Source organism: Lepisma saccharinum, chromosome 2 (assembly GCF_977018435.1).
Source record: "Lepisma saccharinum chromosome 2, izLepSacc3.1, whole genome shotgun sequence".
Lineage (NCBI taxonomy): Eukaryota > Metazoa > Arthropoda > Insecta > Zygentoma > Lepismatidae > Lepisma > Lepisma saccharinum.
Genome location: NC_139230.1, coordinates 175082064 through 175102654, shown reverse-complemented (window position 1 = coordinate 175102654; position 20591 = coordinate 175082064). Strand labels below are relative to the sequence as shown.

General features: G+C 36.4%; 1 protein-coding gene across 1 annotated transcript in view; it reads left to right on the top strand.

Moving 5' to 3' along the window:
- mGluR (metabotropic Glutamate Receptor) overlaps positions 1-11293 on the top strand; it is a 658640-nt gene extending 647347 nt beyond the window's left edge. Inside the window, exons 9-10 of the mRNA XM_083117726.1 lie at positions 3553-3739; positions 9680-11293. Of these exons, the coding sequence (XP_082973852.1) occupies positions 3553-3739; positions 9680-9807 (315 nt within the window). The 3' untranslated portion in view covers positions 9808-11293. The remainder of the gene's footprint in view (positions 1-3552; positions 3740-9679) is intronic.
- The last annotated feature ends 9298 nt before the right edge of the window (positions 11294-20591 follow it).

The window sequence follows — 20591 nt, the reverse complement described above, 5'->3', positions numbered from 1 at the left end:
AGAAATAAAGAGATGAAAAATCACCATAAGAAAAACGCAAAAATTCAGAGCCAAAAAAATAACAATAATGATGATAATGAACATACCTACGAATGTATGTGTTTCTCAAATAGATATACAAATGCACTTGATAAATACCTCAACTACAGAGTCCAACTGTATGTAACTCATGTTGTTGCTCTCAAATTAGTAGTTTTTTTTAAATCACTATGTCCTATTATATTAATCAGAAGTTCAATGTGTGCGGTTGCCACATGAGGGAAAATTCGTAATCTTTCTCCAACTTGAAGCTTAAGAATTTGAAACTTCCAAAAAAAACCATACACCATTCCAACACCATCCACTGTGTTTCACTGAGCATAAAAGTGAACTTAATAAAATCAAACTCCATCCGACGAAATGTTAGCGGAACCTGTCTATGTGGATGAATGACTAGTGTAATGTATTAAGTTCTAATCCTGGGCCAGGTATGCTGTGTATTGTGCGTTTCCCACACCTGCTTCATCTGTTCACCTTTCTCATCAACGCGATGAACCTAGAGGTAGAAAAGCGAGGTAAATTAGCCAAAATAGAGTAAATAGAAATAGAACAAATATGTGAACGCTGTACACTCCGCCAGGGCATATGTTCAAGCTCTCGATAAACGCAAGTGTAGATGTCCATTTCAATTATACACCAACAACTGTTACGGATATACACAGTGCCAAACGAAGAAAACATTTTTAAAAGGCAGCAACGAGAGTAGAATACTAACCACACTTCACCCAAGAACGTCATTTCTTTTCAATTTTAGCGATTTATAAATGGCTTCATACTCATATTTTTTTTAATTTAAAAGTTATTTCGTATCACTCAGAGCCGAGTTGCTTTACACTCATTAACTCGAGCTAAGAGCTTGTCAGTTGACTTTAGAGATTAATAGTTTGCAAGTTAAATATAGCCTATATGTTAGACATTACAGTTGACCAATTACGTTGATAAGAATTTCAAAGATTACGGGGCCCACAATGCGAGAAATCTAGAAAATTGAACCCACACTCCAACATTTGGGTGGTATAAAGAAGGGTTTTTCATGTCAACCGTGAATGTCGATTTATTTTCATGCATGTTGTAGTTTGTAGATTATGGGAACCTGTCCTAAAATGACATACGGTAAGGAAAAAATGCTCTAGCAAGTGTATTAATTGCAACTCTTTGTTTATTTTTTACATTTTAAGAACTCAAAGCATTACCTTTTATATTGTACAGTTGAAAATAATATATGCTATGTTATATGCTCTTTACAAAGGTTTTTTGAAAAATGCAACAGTGTGTCATTTTACCTCAGGTACTTAGGTAAAATGACATACCCATTTATAACACGTAATTGAATCTTACATACCCATTCATATAGCACGTAATTGAAACTTTTTACTTGCATAAATCGCAAGTAAATGTCCTTGATGTCTTTGGTACACCAGCACACTCAATGTGCGCCACATTGAACTTTGTATGCACTTCAGCCATGTTTCCTTAGGTTTCGAATGGCTGAATAAGTCGTTGCAATGGATGCATGGCGCATCGTCATCACTATCATGAAGCTCAAAATCATCATAGTCATTATCATCAAACTGAAGTTTAATCTTGGCTTGTCGAGCTGCCCGTCTTGATTCTAATAGTTTCTTCTCTGCAACTTTTGTCTTCACTTCGGTGATTCAAGGGCTACCTGTTAAGACTTGTGGTCCCTCATGCTTCCTTTTTCTGGAGGACCTGGCTTGGGATGTTGAGGGTAGTGGTGATATGTCGATTGGTCTGAGCAATGAGGGTAATAAAGTTGCAGTTACAGATGTGGTACCACAAGGTAATGGCATTGCAGATGGCGGAGGGAAAGATGTGCAATTTCGGTTACAGGAGTCAAAGCTGGAAATGATGATGATTCTGCCGCAGTTTCAGGTGTATCAATTCTTGGCTGGGTCCCACCTTCCCACCGGCGGAAAAGTTGTTTGTTAACTACCCAATCTTTTATCAACTCCAACCACCTACTTGTTTTTCCCCTCCACTCTCATTCGCAGCGTAGCCTGGGGAATGCAGAATGTCTTGAATGCACATTGCCAACCCATTTCTCCATTGTTTATTGCATTTATAGCACGTTGCATAGTGTCCTTTTGCCATGACTGTCTGTCAGTTTATCTTACGTACTCTCCAACCATTATTTCTATGGCCTAAAATAAAAATAAAATAAAACATTTTCAGTCTGCTTTCCCTAATGTCTACAATAATCCAGTTACAATAGTGATGTATTTAATTAACTGTAGTCATTACTGGTATTATTTACACATTGAACAACTTTCAACACTTACATATTTTACGCCTTAGCAATAATACAATTCCCATTAAATGGTCCACAAAAATATTTACTCTAGTAAAATGACATACTATGTCATTTTATCCTAGTTAAGAGTATGTCATTTTACCCTCTGTCATAACCTCAAATAGGTGTGTAAATGCTCGCGTTTATGAATACTTGCAAGAATTTACAATGGGTTTATAATATGCACAATATAACTATTTCCTTACCTTATTTATATAAATGTTGGCCCGCTTATTGTAATTGTAGAAATCTGGCATCAAACAATGATCACCTCAAAATTTTACAACTCCGTATTTAAGGAATCCGAAATCCTTTACACAATGGCACCGCCACTCACACAGGTTCTTTGTTGTCTACTACAGTACACAATCAGAGACTGAAAAGTACTGCCCCTTGCAGCAGTAACGAGAAACTCAAGGTATGTCATTTTATCTGAGTATGTCGTTTTAGGACAGGTTCCCCTACCACAGTCGTGTAAACTGAGAATTAATCCAGCAAAGTGGAATCAAGCCTTTTCTGTAAAGAATGTGACACCAAGCACACCCACAAAAATGTGGGTGTGTGTATCGACTCAGTACTGTGTCGATATGCTACTGACCAAGAAGACAACTTTCATCCCAAAATCTGCTTCTTGAGCAATGATTTTGCCTTCCAATTGACATGAGGAATGTTCAACAAAATTCGTAAACTAGTCACAGCACTGCAATCGCTTGTTATGATCAGTTTGTTCCTGGTCTTGTACGTAATTTTGTACTGAAATAACTTTTTCCGACCACACTACACTTCCTGAGCAAACAGTAGTAGCAATCGGAACGAGATCAAGCATTATCAGAGAAACAAAGTGTAACACAAAGTTCCTAAGTATGAATATTATGAGTGTCCCCTGGAAAATGAATGGCAGCCTAAAATTATATATTTCGCACATGTAATATTATTTCACTTAATTTAGCGCTAAATATTGTAAGGAAAATATCGTTATAAATACGATTGGTAGACGATTTGCCACAGAAACGCAATGACTTCAACCTGACATTTAGGGGGGAGACTGTTTAGGGGTGCCTTGCTTGTCCCTCTGAGGACATCCATAATGAGAATCTGTAAAGCTAAGTACACAGTGGCTTTCCAAACCCCTGTATATGTATATATATTTATATTCCATTAATGAAAATAATAATAATGTGTGTTTTCTTGTTTCATTTCAGATACAAATTACGACGCTATGTGTTGCGATCAGCCTAAGCGCATCAGTGGCACTTACCTGCTTGTACTCTCCTAAAGTCTATATAATTGTCTTCCATCCTGATAAGAACGTACGAAAGCTCACAATGAACAGTGCAACATACAAGAAGGCCCCAACTAGCAGTACCTGCGGCACTTCGGTTAACCATGGTGAGACATTCGTCTGACTGCATGTGGACGTCACAGATCAACCAGTAGTGTTCAGAAAATTTATAGCATATAGACCTCTTACGCAATGGACGAAGATAACTATTTTTGTTCTTCAAGTTACTTTACGTTTTATATATACTCAAACCTGTAAAATCTTAATCTTCTCGCGAAAGTAATTATTTTGGTTGAATGCAGGAAGTGCTGTTGTTATCTAGATGGTTGTGCTAACAAACTGTCTGGATAGCTTGAACTGCTAGGAAACAGTTAGCCCTGTTAAAGGCATTGAACACGCGGGAAGGAAGTGTGTATATATATACGCAACGGAGAGGTGCTTCGAACTGCAACGGGATCCATTTTGAACGTTGGATATCATCGTTATAGAATGGAGACCCGTAAATATCAGGTATGTTTGCACTCTCCGTTACTTGGCAAAGCCACCTTCCTTCATTGTCACTCTCTGCTTTCTTGTGCTTCTAAATGTAATTTGAAGAATTCGTCAGCTCTGTATGCGTGTACAGTTCGTATAGCAATAGCACTCTTAGAAACAAATGTCAAGAAAAGAAAACCTTCTACTTTCGTTCCACTTATTTATGTTCACTTTTAAAGTCGTAGTGTGTGCTTTAACGTTTTCTTCTTTCTCCATTGCGTTTGAATCCAGACCTAAAACTAGTTTGTATATTCTAAAACTGAGATCATTAACAAAAGGAATGTGATATTTAATTCTATCATGTATTACAAACGAGTGAACACGAGACTTGAACTATCATTTTGTCTTTATATAATACTCATGAACTATTTCCTTCCATATTCTTAAAAATGCCACTATAGACAGTAAGTTTTGCCAGTTTTCAAAGCTCTGTGTTTGCTATGACTTGTAATAATTGTGTTCTTTTATATAGTTTGATGGAAGAATCCTTGTTCGAATTGAAGAAAATATAGAAGGGAGAACGTTTGAACTATTTCTTTTCATATTTTCAGTTTTTTCATTCATGTTAATTCAAACAGTTTCATTATAATAACAACCGTGTAACGTCTAAGTAATAGTTATAAAAAGCAGCGGTGAACTTATTGAAAAAATATTTTCTAGTTGTAGTTTCAATATTATTTACATCCGACATGAGTTTATGTGCCAGTAGTGCAGCTGTATTTCCATAAAATTTGCTTCAAGTGCTGAATTTTTAATAATAAAAAGTAAGTATACATCAAAGGTATGCATTTTTCTTTTCCCCGGTTGGGAACAACTTTAGAAATGTAGAGTCTTTGGGGAAAAAAGAAAAGGGGTGGATTTCCTGGCTTCTCTCTACTTCAGTTCGAACATTGGTGAGAATATAGTACCTAGTGTCATCCTTGCATGTTGCACTACTTTCAAAACTTGTAGCTGTGGTAACTGTTATTCCTTAAAATAATCTTGCATTTTGAGATATTATGATTATATTTTCTCAATATTCGTAACGATTTGTCTCACGTGTTTTACACGTATATCCTTAAATATGATCTATTTTTTTAAAAAAAAAATATGCTATCTTTAACTTTATAGTAATGATTTCTTTAAGCGGGGCGTTCACTGGAGTGGAGGCGAGGCGAAGTAACAAACTCGTTTGAGAAAAATACATGTAATCAAGTGCAATCTCGCTCACTGAGGCGGAAGTCCGGCGAAGCAAAGGAGAACCATCGAAGTCTGGAGAAGTCACTGGACTTTTTGGAAGTAAAATGTGTTTTTCGCTTTGTATTGTTGCTTGCTATATCATGATGAAAAGTTCATAATTCTTGGGACATATGAAAGTACTATGTAAACTTCCTAGCTTCTCGGAAGAGATCTGGAAAGATTTGAAGATACTTCCCCTTTTCAGTGATTTCGGTGTCAATCTCGTGCACTCACGGTCTTCTATTTTTCACCTCCTTGGGCTACGTATAAAAACTAATTCATCATCAGAACTACTATCAGTTTCTTCACACATGATGCCCCTCTCTCTCAAGGCACACGCAAGGTAACTTCCCTTCCGTCGTTCGCAGGGGTCGAAGATTTATTCTTCGCCTCCGTTCTAGTGGGCATCCAGAGTTAGAGATTGATTGCTTGACTTGCTTTATTTTACTTCGCTTTTTGTGCCACTTTTGGCTAATTTGCGAAGATGGGGATGAGTGATGATATGATGAAATTGATGAATGGACACTCACAAACATCCATGCCCAGGCCGGGATTCGAACCCAGGACCCCTGGCGTCGTAGCGCGACGTACTAACCACTCCGCCTCGGAAGTTGGCCCAGAGTTAGAGAGATCTACATGTCATCTCCTACTACAGACTGCAAAATTTGTCATCTACAACGCCAATCTATAAATACTTTCAGCATTCCTATTATTATTTAATACAATTTTACGATACGAAATAGAACGAATCATTAAGAAACGGTTTTACTCCATGCGCAGCTGCTGGTGATCATTTCAAATATTGCAAGACTTTAATTGTAAAACTCAAAATTCGTATGCTATTTAAAATACAAGTATATACATATATATCAGTACGTGCTTAATTTGGTTATCCATTTTCTAACGACCTGATCAGCTTCTTACATACACTTGAGTCACAAATGTTTTTAAGACTTTCAGTATGCTTCGAAGAAAAGGACAGAGCTTACGGGTGAAACAACTATCGCATCATAATTGAGGGCAATTGACTTCAATACTCCATGGTGTGGGGTGTACGTTACACTTGTTCGAATACACATCGAATTATAGGGCTAGTTGTAATTAGTTCTTTGCACAAGAAGCAAACAAACAAAAAGAAAAACAACATTTTATATTCGAATTTCTAGACGAGAAATCCACGCTGATCTGGTACGATTCTTTCTCACAAAGAAAAATTTGCATTCAATAAAACTTAATTTAAGGTCAGAAGCCCCTGGTTAGAATCCCGGCCTTGGCATGTGTCCCCTCATCAATTTCATCATGTCATCATCACTCATCTTCATCTTCGAGATTAGCCGAGTCTTGCCGCCGAGTCTCGTAACGAATGTCAGGGAATGCTCTGTAGAAAACTAGTCAAGAAATATGCATACATATCTTGAAAATACGCATTCTCCGCTGTTAGGATGTGTTAAGTAGTACACGAATGACATACGTACTACTTTCACAGTTTTCTTATTCGCAAAATAAGGTTGAATGCACACTCAAGAAGCAATCGATGTTTTATACGACATAAAATTTGTTTCAGGTCACGGAAACCACAAATAACCGAACCAAGATACTTGTTCTCAATAGTACCACATAAAACCGCACGTTACTTCCCTATAACACATCTGTGCGAGAAAACGTTAAAAAAAGAGCATAATCTTCATAGGTCATTCAAATTTTCCCACTTTCTACCGGAGAGTGTCAAGGGCAGCCATGCTGCTTAATTTTGAACCGACACGATTGTGTCAATTGTTTTCTATCTTGGGGTGGGAACGAATAAGTATAGTACCTGTTTTACATAAGAAAACCGTAGCTTAAATATTCTATGAATTCGGAAAACACTTCACTGGCTAGTTGCCCATTCAGGGGCTACATAAAATAAACGAAATAGAGAAGATTGTATAGTACACTTCTGTTCACAAAAAGTTGAAGTCCAGCTTCGTGGCCGGAAGTACAGCCGAAGTAAGTGTTCGAAAAGCAGCAGTGTTGCTTACTATCAATCAATTTAACCATATGCAGGGAAATTGTATCTCTCAGACTCCAAGAAAAGTGCTAACGGAAAGATTCCAGCTTAAATATTAATTAACTGGAATTTCCACGTCTACAATCAAAGTAATGAAAATGTGAAATATTCCTGAAATTTATTTAAAAAAGAAACGCGTTTTTGACGTTCGTGACGAAGTAGTTATCACAATTCGTTAGAAGTTGGCCTGAGCATGGGTGTTCTTTTTGAGTCTCTCTTCATCATCGAGAGTAGCCGAAAATGGAAGAAAAGCAACACTAAATAAGGAAAAGGAAAAAAACGCAATAAGAATAAGCGAGACAGAAATAGTGCTGTAATTCCTGAAAATGATGCCAAAAAAATCATTCGGAAAGATGATTGATTGATTTGGTGTTTTAAGTCCACTTTATGCACAGTAAGGCTAATCGGGACTGGACCTACAGCTTAAAGTGGGATCCGAACCAGTTGAAGAATAAATAAATTCCTTTCCCATACACTTTGGCAAACAGAATCGCGAAGTTGGCACTGAATATGCGATGGGAAAAATAATAGAATTCCTAAAGGAAGAAGAGTTTATGTCACAGCCAGGGGGGCACATGAGATGATTTAACTCCCCCCCCCCCCACACACACCATCAGTCATCCAGGCTATTAAAAATAAGTCAATGCTTGTCCTCTCATTTAACTTTAACAGTAAATAGAATTTTTGTAAAATAAAAATTGTCGGGTTTTACTCTTTTACACGTGCACTTTGGTTTCCTAATGGAGCACAAAAATATAATTGTGACTCTCGTAAAATTCTTACCGAATGAATGAATGCCACCGTAGATTCCAGAATAATGACTCTTCATTTTGAAATAAATAGTTTAAAATAATATAATTTATGTGCCGTTGGTTAATGAGATTCGTCGTCACATAGCAGAATCCGCTATATTGACGGAAACTAGAGAACGGTAATTATTTAGGGATGGAAACACTAACCTTCAACAAAAGCACGACTTCCCAAAGTCTTCATTAATATTGATGCACAAGCTTCACTTGTATTTTGTCAGCAATGTGTACAGCACATTTCTGATGAAGCCTATTGCTTTCAAATTAATGTAATTAGCGAAAAGCGACATCAAAAGTTTCGAGCTGGACAGGAACAGATGCAATCTTATGGATAAATTACTTGAATAGCTTGGTTTCTTCACCGTGGCTTGTTGCCATGTCGGTTAAAGGCCAGCTTTCTAAGCTGAAACCCTAGGTTCGAATCCCCGTGTCACCAAAACATTTTTTCTTACCAAATGGGTGCTACATAGCCTAATGTATTTTATTCTCGTCACACCAATTGTAGCCTGAAACTTTATTATTATTTGCGTACCAATAAGAAAATATGTATTGAAGCTATTACTCGTTCAGAGAACGTGACTGTTACTCGAGATTACTTGAAATTGAGACTTTTTAGTTTCTGCTAAGCCTCGATATTTACAATAAGTGCTAAAATTGAAAATTGTTGTGTGAAAACCACTGAGATTAAATGAGTAAGTTGTGAGGAACATCAGCAGATGTATTTTAAGATGTTCCATCATTCACGTGTCACTCTCCTCGTTTTATAAATAGATAGATATTTGCAAGTGACCCACTCAATTAATGCTCTCACCTTATGAGTAATTTTCAGATGGGAAAGAAAAAAACCTGGTCCAAATTGTAAAGTCAAGACGTGCGCAGATTGAAGATGTTATTATCAGAAACAAACAGAATTAATCAGTAATTACAATTATTTACCTAAACATCACTCATATGGCCGGCCCCATGACGGAGTGGTTAGCACATCAAGCTACAACGCCAGGGGTCCCGGGTTCGAATCCTGGCCCAGGCATGGATGTTTGTGAGTGTCCATTCATCAATTACATCACATGACCACTCATCCTTATCTTCGCAAATTAGCCAAAAGTGGCACAAAAGGCGAAGTAAAATAAATTAAATCAACAACAACAATCATTTTGCGACTATATAATCCCATTAAATTATTGAGAATATCTAGACAGTAGTGAGAGCAATCCACACGAAGTTTCACGTGAAACCTCAGAGTTTAGAAATTTTAGATTTCATTTCAACAGAAAGGGAAAAAAGAAAATCTTGACAAATTTCACCGCAATGTGCCGGGGATAGTTTTACCTTTTTGTATAAACCGGTGTATGAAGGCCTATTAGCTGATCTTCAATCTTCTAAAGAATTTGTAATGAAATAAATGTGTGTAATTTTTATATCTTATGTTGTAATTTTAGGTGGTGGATCAGCGGAAGCTGTCAAATTACATCCGATCCAGCCTAATACTCCATCCAGAGCCACCCCAGCACAAGAATCTGAGAGTAGAGGAGATCAAGAAAGTGTCGAGAGTGTGGCTCTCTTGTGAAGCACTTGTGAACAATTTGTATTGTGTAGCTTTCCAGAAATTACATCTATGGTGCTAATCGTCTTAAAAGCGACAAAAAAAGAGTGTGACTTGTACATATTTGTTGTTAGGTAAATCGTAAGGAATATATTTGTTGAGTGAGGTTCAGCATGTTAGAAGAAGCCAGATGAAAATTAACCAATTAATTGTTTCTATTTATCATTTTTTTTTTCAAAAAAATATTCCTCAAAACAATTTTGTGAAAAAACGAAAATAAAGTTATTTTAGAAAAACATTCCTTCCAACATGGTCGATCTTGAATCTGAGCCCTCAAGACCCATATTGGAAGAAAGGTTGTAGATGTGAATGTTGAACACTGACTATACTGAACCTCATTCACTATTGTGCTAAGAATAAATAAGTCAAAGATACTGCCTCCAAAACCTCAACCGATTTTTCCTAAGGAAATATCGATGGTGTTGGAGAAATTATTCTCAAAAACGTACATATCAATCACAGGGCACTGGTAACTTAACGTTAAATGTAGATCTATAGTAGAACATAGATACTATTAAACTTCTAATCTCAAGAACAATGAGTGATACATGAAGGACTCTTCGTAGAATGATATAATCTCATTCAACAATCACACATCACTTAGCATTCTGTGAAAAATATGTGGTCTATGTAGCATACACACAAAGTAAACAGTGCAAACTATTAATTCGAAGTGTTTGTATGGATATTTGACTCGATGCTATAGGGAGGCAAAAGATACCATTGCTGCTCTTATTCCTAATATAATGTTCTTTACATTCCGAATTAAATTTCATTCACAAGGAATACTTCTGTAAATTAATTTGTAATTGTAATTTAATCTTCAACATTTTTTATATATGAGTATTCTTTATGTTAAAAACTGTGACAAAACTGTTATATCATATCATGCCCAGTTTGTCAATAATTAACGTCTAAATATTTCTTAAAATATCTTCAGATTCTGTACAATATGTTTACCTACTATGTAAATTTTAAAATTGTTTCGCAAGTAGTGTGTGGAATTTCGTACATTTTTGCAATCTTCACACCCATACCTTGGATGGGTATAGGTAAACTCAAAATATTATTTTGCTTTGTGTATTCCCAATGTTATGTCCTATAAGGAAATTGTTGCTTTGTATTGTAGTGAATAGCATACTAGCGAGTGGCCTACTTTTTCATAAAATTTTATATATAAATTTGTAGCCGTTGTAAAAAGAATTGATTTATAGTATGAAGGGACCATGGAAAGTATGCTTTATTTAATTTCGCCACCACATAACCGCTTCTATGCTATTCCAACCGTGTAGTGTCCAAAAAAAAACTCATAATGTTTCAAACTGGTAAGCGAGGCTTTAATTCTTGTACATAAAATCTGTTACGTATTGTATGCTTTGCGTTGTTTTCACCCACCATCTGTAGAAGGAATGGTAGTTGTAAAGACAGAGAAGTTGAATGTGCTGTACAACAGAGGAGCTTTCACAATAAAGCAAGTCTCAAGAATGTAATGTTTTTACTATTATTAATTTAAGAACTGGTGGTAATTATATCAAAATATAGCCTAACAAAAATGGATAAAAGTTCGATATATCGGAGACACATTTCTTCATTTTTACACAAGAAACCACATACGGAATTGTGTTACTGCAAGCTTTCGTCGAGGTATTTTCTATCATCGTGGAATATATTTGACCGGGAAATCATGTATTTTTCAAGAGAAATAACTCACCGACGCACAATTGCCATTGCTTTCGCTACGTAAACTGCATGCTGCGTACGTTTGATGACTTAAGCCCCTGTCAGTGTTTCCAACCCCTTTTTTCCCTATACTTGCCTAACCGAACCAAACTTAACCTAACCTTATCGAAAATTGTTCGTGGGGCTATCCGTGAATGGTTCGTGAACCTATCCGTCAGCTACCCTGCATAATGGTTCGTGGGGCTATCCGTGAATGGTTCGTGGGTCTATCCGTCAGCTACCGTGCATAATGGTTCGTGGGGCTTTCCGTGAATGGTTCGTGGGGCTATCCGTCAGCTACCCGTGCATAATGTAAAATTTTCACAAGTGACGAACACGACAGTAGGTATTTTTTGGTGAAGATGGTTGGAAACACTGCATACCCACAACTTGAGTCAAAATGTGCCCGCCATAACGTATGTTACGGAAGCGAAGAAAGGAATCAATAAAATCATTCAGTATGTGAAGAATTGTCTTCGTTTTCATGTAAAAAGCATAATGGCACCTTGAACTATGTTCCGCAATCACACAATTGGTAAGTACGAACCATGCGAAACACAAAATATCCGATTTTAATGTGTCTCCGATATACCGAACTTTTACCCAAAAATGTACTCTCTTTATAATACAATTTATTTCAGAAATGAATTAATATCAGTGGTCTCTGAAGATTTTTTGTATGACGACAACAGGTGGATATTCTTAAATCAAGTAAGTTTTATCTCAAAAATGCTAATTGGCTTCCAATATCACATATAGATTTAATACAATTACTAATTTACATGGTGAGTCATTTGAGATATCGTCACAAAAAGAAATGAAAACATTGCAGAAAATATTTTATTACTGGATACTCGTAAGAACATATGTAGAGGGATACTATTCTTGTGTCTAAATCAACACTTCGTAATTTACACTCAATGCTTCCCTACTTATACCATTGCATCTAAAACTAATCTTTCCAGGATTGATTGTCCTTGGCTATTTTCTTGGTACTGCTTACCATAGAAGCTCTGACACACCTCTATAGAACAGGTAATATGTGTGTTTGCAAACTAGCAGACATTAAATTTTGTATAAAATCATCAACCGAATTTCTAATCAATGAGTTAATATGCTTGTATCCACATGACCGATCTGCAATGTAAAGCTCATTCACAAATCCTCCTATAATGGTCTTTTTTCTATAGGCTTTCCTGCTTTGTATAATAGCCTGACTCCAAATGTTGAAAATTTTTTGCCAGAACATAATTTCTTTCTAACAATCTTAAAAATCTTTTAATTTTTTTTCTGTGCCCTCTTGTATTGTTTTGTTTTGTTGTTGTTTTCCTGCTGTTATAGTTTCAGTATAAAATGCCCAGTCAGTACTGTATCTGAAAGTTCATATAAATAAATTAACATGATTGCTATGGCGGTACAGTTCGTACCATGCAGACAAGTTGTGCTATGTAGAAGACAGGATTTCCAGAGTGATCTGTGCAAAGGCCATAGTGGTCTAATGTCAGAGGTCAGCTTCATTCTGTGGTCTTTGTCCATACAAATGTGACTTCACATACCCCCAGACGAGAAAGATCATTGGACCATTGGAACACTTGATAATTTTGCATGCCACTGCACTGTGCTTATTGTTGTAGTGTGACTATAGTGGCGCCATGTGGCTGAACTAGCCACAAACCCTCCATTGTCTCTAAATGGGAATCCTTCAAGTTCATATTCAAACAAACATCTCAACAATGGTTTACATGGTAACATTTGAAATTGATCATCATCCTCTATTACCATATCAGTAGTGAGCTCAGATGCTATTGAAGTGGTCACTTGCACAATATCCTTATTCATGTAAAGGACAGACCAGACAACATATTCAAATTTTTGCATTTCATAAGTTTAAAAGTTTGGAAGGTTAGGATATCTTTCTTTTGTGACCAGGCCACTGACTTTAGGATTACAATACAGAATTTAACAATTTCCAATGGATATTTTATATCTTATTACAGCCTAATTTTCCAAAATATGGAGTTGACCAATTTTAATGCAAGATATACCTGCACTTAAATAATGCATGCAAGCCATGTATCTGCCATCTCAAATTATTTCACTTTTCATTGTTGTTAATTCATCAGATATTGTTTATTTCATTATTTTTAGCTTTTGCCAAGATACAGTATTGAACTTATTTGAAAGCTGTATGATAAGCTGCTATCAAGAAAATCACTAAGAGGATGTTGTACAGCCACCGACAATAAAAATGGGACACCTAGATTCTGAAATAAAGGCTTCCCTGTAATCTGTTGTGTGTTGCCTACCTCTACGGTGCTAAGTGAAATTCAATAGCAACTTTCCAATAGGAAGTTTCCATCGCCACAGAGTTAGGCAACACACACAACTCATTGCAGGAAAGCCACCAGTATTTCAGGGTCTTGATGTCCCATTTATATTATGCACATGATATAAGTCCCTGCTCAACATGAAATGAACACATGAATGTAGGAAGAAAAATCTTTCAACTGGTGGGGGTTATTGTGTACCTAATGAAATTTTAAGATGTAGCATTATTCACACTCCCATGTGTTCTAAACAAGTATTTAATAGGCCTCCACGATGGCATAGTTGTAGCATCGTCACATTGTTATCAAGGGGTCCCAGGTTCAATACATGGTGGAGGCTCATATTGGTTCAGATCCCACTTTAAACTGTAGCTCCAGTCCCAATTAGCCTTACTTTGCATAAAGTGGACTTTAAACACCAACTCCATGAATCAACAAGTATTTAATAGCCTAATATTAATAATAATAATGATGATGATGATCCAAGTTAGTTGACATGTCTTCTTTCTAAATTGCTTAAATTATTATTTGCTTCGTCACTTCCAGAAATTAAAGAAATTGACACCTACGATTTGGGGTGCACTTCCACCCTGCTTGCCAGGCTCCTATAACATTTTTGTTTTTCTAAACAAGATGTTTAATAGCACAAATAGAACAAAAGCACAATATGCAACAATATTCTCAAATCAATTCCTTGAACAAACACAAATTCTCTCCTGATAAAAATTCCTCTGATATTTCTTGCAATATAGGGTGTTACTGTTAAAGAACACGATCAAATTTCCACAGTGTTAGATATTATCAAGATAACAGCTTTTGATATTTGCTCAATCAGACCTTTTTAGGGTGCTATGAGTTTCAAAACATGCATTTTCTATCCTGTATGTGAACCCATGCTGTAAAGGTTCACACTTACCATTGGCAGACATATTTCCTAACAGAAAATGATATTCTCAAAAGCTACACACAAACTTTGTAACAAATAAAAAGCAAGGGTTAATCTCTAAAGTGGAGACAAAATTTTCAGGAGAAAACTTCCAAGCCTTATTTTAATGCAAAATATATAAAACAAGATATGATTGATTGATTGATTTGCTTTTTTCACTCTGCTTCTTGTGCCACTTTTGGCTAATTTGCGAAGATGGGGATGAGTGATATGATGATGAAATTGATCAATAGACACTCACAAACATCCATGTCCAGGCCAGGATTTGAACCCATGACCCCTTGGGTCAAAACAGGATATGATACATCTGTTTGAATAGCAATATGTACATAATTGAAAGAGGATGGTTGAAATGTTGTGACTTAACCCTGCAAATATGTGTGCTGGCATGAGAGTGTTTTCATGCCATTCTATTGATTGTAATGTGTTTTCTGACAATAAATAAATCACAGTGCCAACCATAAATCTGGACAGCATGCCTGAATACATACAGAATAGAAAGTACCATATTTTAGGGATCCTTACATCAAAATGAAGCCTCAATATGCAAAGTTGCCAAGAAAAGTTATTCATTTTGATGTCTTCTACACACTGTAAAAGTCTGTCAGTGTTGCATGGCAACACCCTCTATTAATAAACATCTGCACTTAATGTTTCTCATATTAGATCAGAACAGTATATAAACAGTTGCTGATAGTTCTAATTTTATATTGGAACAGGTCCACCACTACACTCGAGTATGTACAATATTGAAATATGTTTGTTTACCAAACTCTGGAAAACCAGAGTAAAACAATACAGATTTAAAAAATAATCATATTTAATAAAATTATTATTTATTTTAGCAAAGCTGATGTACATAAATGTAGAAAAATGTATAAATTTGAATTAATAAATAACTCATAACAACAGAACATAAAAAACTTGCATGTTATAAATTGATTGAATAATATAAATATACACAGTATGGTGAAATAAAACTGGCATTGTTTCAAATAAATATATATAAATATAAAAAATAAAAAGGAAAGAAACAATCACCAGACAGAGGAGAATTTGAATTTTTTGTGGCAGCAGTCCCCATCCTCAGTGGCAGAAATAAGATGGTGCCTATGGAAGTAAATGAACCTGTAGGGTTGCCACATCAAAACAAAGATGAAAGTTGGTACAAAATCAGGTTCTTACCAAAATTCTTCCTATGGATAAGGGGCAGCGTAGACTGGTCAGGAAGTGATGGTTGTTGGGTGTGTGAAGCCAGAGGTTCCTTTGGATAAGGGAGTTGGATAGAAAAGTTACCAAGTGGTAACTTTGAACAGTTGAACAGTTGAACAGCTAATTCACCAACCGAGAAATGAAGATTTTTGCTCCTAAGGTTGAGGAGTTTGTTTTTTTGTTCAAAGTCCACTTTAGGCAACAGATAGGCTAATCAGGACTGGATCTAGAGTTTAAAGTAGTATCCGAAGCACTATGTGCCTCCATCAAGTATTGAACCTGGGACCAATTGATTATAAGGTGATGATGCTAAGGTTGAGGACAGAGGTTGTTTCCTCCAGGTAAATGCCACCACAGATGTTGCAAGTAACATTGGAAATGTGGTGGGTTCCACTTGTGTGAAAGGTATTTTTGGAGGGTTGGGGTTGCAATCAGGATGGGGCAGGTTTTGCACCTTAAGTACTTGCATCTGGATGCAGCAGGGTGATAATTGGGGGATCAACAGGATATTTTGGACCAGAATGTTTCTGAGGTTGGAAAGGGAAGGGTGGTACTTGAAAACAACTGAGTTTGTTCAGAAATATATTCCTGGTGTCAGGATCACTGTGGAGGATGGGGAGGAGGGAATGTATACTCTGTCTCAAGAATCTCTGGAGCAAGTGAATGAAAGCAAGTCTCTGCACAAGTAGTTACTTGAGAGGGCTTGACCGGTGAACAAGTGCGAGGGAACAGGATTGTGTGGATGGGGAAAAAACAACTTCAGTTACCAGCTTTTACAGAGCTGTGTACTGCTTCTCTCCGCTCAATCGTCTTCCCTTTCTCTGCCACAATGTGCAGCCTTGCTCCAGAGATTCCCCGAGATAAAGTATAGGTCATTTCTGATTTTGATGAGGTAGGGATGGTATTGGGTGAAAATAGAATCTCAAGGTCACCCCCAACTCCTCTTCATGGACTAACTAACCAATTTTGTTGCCTCACTGATCCCATATTGGTAAAGTTGTTGCGTTGCACTCAAGGGGTTCTAGGTTCAATAACTAGTGGAGGCACATAGTGGTTCGGATGCCACTTTAAACTCTAAGTCCAGTCCTGATTAGCCTATTGATGCATAAAGTGGACTTAAAACAACAACTCAACTCAAATCAATTCTGCTTGATCCAGTTCACTTACATGCACTAAATGAATCAAATCAGCTTGCTAACTAAGGATCGGTTGCATGGAGGCTGTATTAGAAGGGTTGAGGCATTTTCCTCTAAGGGTCAGAGAGAAAGAACCGCATTTTGTTGGAGCTTTATGTGTGGACTAGTGTTGGATGATATATTGTCCAGATGATATATCACAATATTGAAAAACTATCGCCCGGGCTATATCAACTAGATTATATATCATCATGATCAACATATCGTGTTGGCAATATATCGTCACGGTATTTTGGCAATATATATCATGTTGGCAATATATCATCACAATATTTTAGTGATATATATTGTGTCAGTGATATATCATCACGATATTTGGGGATATATATCATGAGGATGATATATCCCCGATATCACGATAAGGAAAAAATATTATATCATATCGTCTGTGACAACATTTTCTTGATGATATATCGCAATATCCAAATTTCCGATTTCGTCCATCGCTAGTGTGGACAGTGTTCCTCAAATGACCTTCTTTGATGTGCACATCCACATCTAGGAAAGTGATTTGATAGGTTGAATGCATGCAATGAACTGAATAGAACGTAATTCCTTTAGTTGATGCAAGAATGGACAGAGAGGGTGGAGGGAAAGGGTTCCCCATGATTTCACAGGAGGAAAATGTCATGAATAAAACAGAGAAGTAGTTTCAGGGATTAAGTGTCAAGTTACTCTTTTTTCAGTTTGCTCATGAAGCAGTTGGCATGGGATAAAATCATTTTAATGCCCATAGTAGTGACACAGATCTTGAATAAGTGTTGATCTTTAAACATAAAGTTATTACAGGTGAGAGCTTCGTTGTTGATGAAAGTGGTGCTGGGATTATGTTTAAAGTCTGTTGTTTAGATAGAATTCTATGGAGTCGAGGTCATGAGCATGAGTTTTAGTATTTTGTTCCCACCATGCTGAAAAAAATTCTCATAATACCTTTTGTACACTCATAAAATAATGAATCACTCATCCTGATTGTTATACAACCCTCAATTTAAGTTCACCTAGTTCCACTTGGTAGTGATGTTCTCACTAAGAGTAGTGTTTAAAACTTATTGTTTACCTTTGACAGGCACCTCAGATAACAAGCACATGTGGTTAAAAGTTTGTGAACGTGTTTTCAAGTCCACTTTATGCTCAAATATGCAAATTGGGAATAGACTTGCAGTTCAAAATTGGATTTGAAATACGTGCAATGTGTCTCAACAGGGGATCGAATATCTTGATTACAAAGCAACAATAATACACAAATTATGGAGGTGCTGACAGATTTAGTAGTCAATTCATGTTCTCGCCATGAAGGTTTAACAGCCAACTTCCAGCCTGGAAATGGGTGTTCCTCTGTGAATGTACTTTGGTCACTTTCATCTTGTCATTCACACTCATTGTTGCTATTTGTCAAATAGATAAAGGTGTTTTACTCACTCTCGGCCCCTAATTTTTACTTATAAAAATCAAACTATTGGTCATAATGTAATAATATTTGCTATGAACATACTTTGGTCTATAACAAGCATGGTAACATCATTGGAGATGGCACCACAGTCTCTCTAGTCCTTGCGTGGGCATGGGCTTGCATTTGGGCAATTCTGCCATTAAATGCCAATTGTACAGACATGTGCTTTCAGTCTGAGTTCTTGACCCTGCAGTTGTGATGCACCTGAAAGTGGTTCGTGTTTGTTTGGGTTCAGTTGAAAGTTTACATACTGGAAAATTGAGTCCACACATGGAACTGCAAGACAAGATTCGTCGGGAAATTGATGCTGTGACTCCTGATGTGTTGGTGGCTACCTTCTGTAACATGGAGAAGCAGTGGCGTACGCAAGGAGGGGGGTTATGGGGTTTAACACCCCCCCCTTGAGCTTGTGAAATATTATGAAAAATGCTGTGGAAAAAAATTAAATGGCCAATTTTTCACAGTCAAAGATCTGGGACAATAATTTTACTATTACTACTTCTACTACTACTACTACTACTACTAATAATAATAATAATAATAATAATTTGAATTATTATTTTATTGCAGCATGGAGAAAAGCACAGCATTCCAAACACACGTGTCTTTCAGAGTGATGCCTTGAAAATAAACATGAATTTATGAGGTTAGGTTAGGGTAACTATAATTTAAAAGAGAAAATAGTTGTTTTGTATCTCAGTTGCAACAATGTGCAACACACTGGCGCACGCAGGATTTTTTTTTTTCAAGAGGGGCTGGAATAGTAAATGTGGATAAGCACATGGCTACGTTTTGGAGGGCAGGATGCATAATAAAATATTTCGTATTTTTGGAGCTTTTCAGTCTATTAAAATTGTATTCAAAGGCAAAAATGGTAATCGGGATTCTCTTTAAAAGAGGTTTCGCATTTACACATTTTGATTTTTTAAAGTTCTTAACGGATTTTTATTAAAAAATTATGATTTTCTCAAAATTTCGGTAGGGGCTGGAACACCATCGGCCATTCCTCTACGTACGCCAGTGTTCAACGACCATGTATTTTTTTTGTGTGAACAATGAGAATTAACAAAATAAAGTTCTTGGTTCGTTGTAAGAGGCTAATGTATAGACAAAGACTAGGCGGACAAGAATACAGTCACCACTTCGCCTTCCCATTATATTGTTTACCACAGCTCGTTTGAATGTCTCTCTTTAAAATGTCTCCTTGTTGACTAGATAATTATTCAAACGACAATAAGCTTAACTATTGTAAAATGTTTTGTTGGTAAGAACAGCGAGATAATCCACATGTGAATTATCGGGGACATTTATGCGGGGAAAAAGCCGGAAAAATTCCAACCAATTTCGGGAATCGAATCCGGATCTCCCGCGTGATTGTCACTTGTCAGACGCTCTACTGACCAGATCACCGCAGCTCCTTGGATGGGTTCTTCTTCTTCTTCTTTTTAACTGTCCCTATTAACTTTATCTTGTCGACTTTGGACATCGTTATTGTTTTGTATTTGTTTTAATGTTTTCTTCTAAAATTGATATTTAGTCTCTCAAATTAATCAGAATCACAAACATAAAACGATTATAATGAATAATTCACTTTTTTTTGTCCTTTTGCTGTTTCTTATTTTTTTTATGAGTTCCAAACTTTGATTATTTCAATTTATTTTAATATATTTTCTTGAATTTATGGATCTTCTTCACCCTTGAAATGCTTCACCTTGTTGACCAGACAATTATTTCGTAAAAAAGAAACAAAAAAATGCTCCCAGAATTTGATAAAAATCGAATGACTAGAAAGTAATTTCGTTCTATTGTTTTCATAAATACTATATTTATGTAGATCTCTACTACTTAATAGTAGTAGTAGTGGTATTAGTAGTATTATTAGTATTAATTCAGCTAAT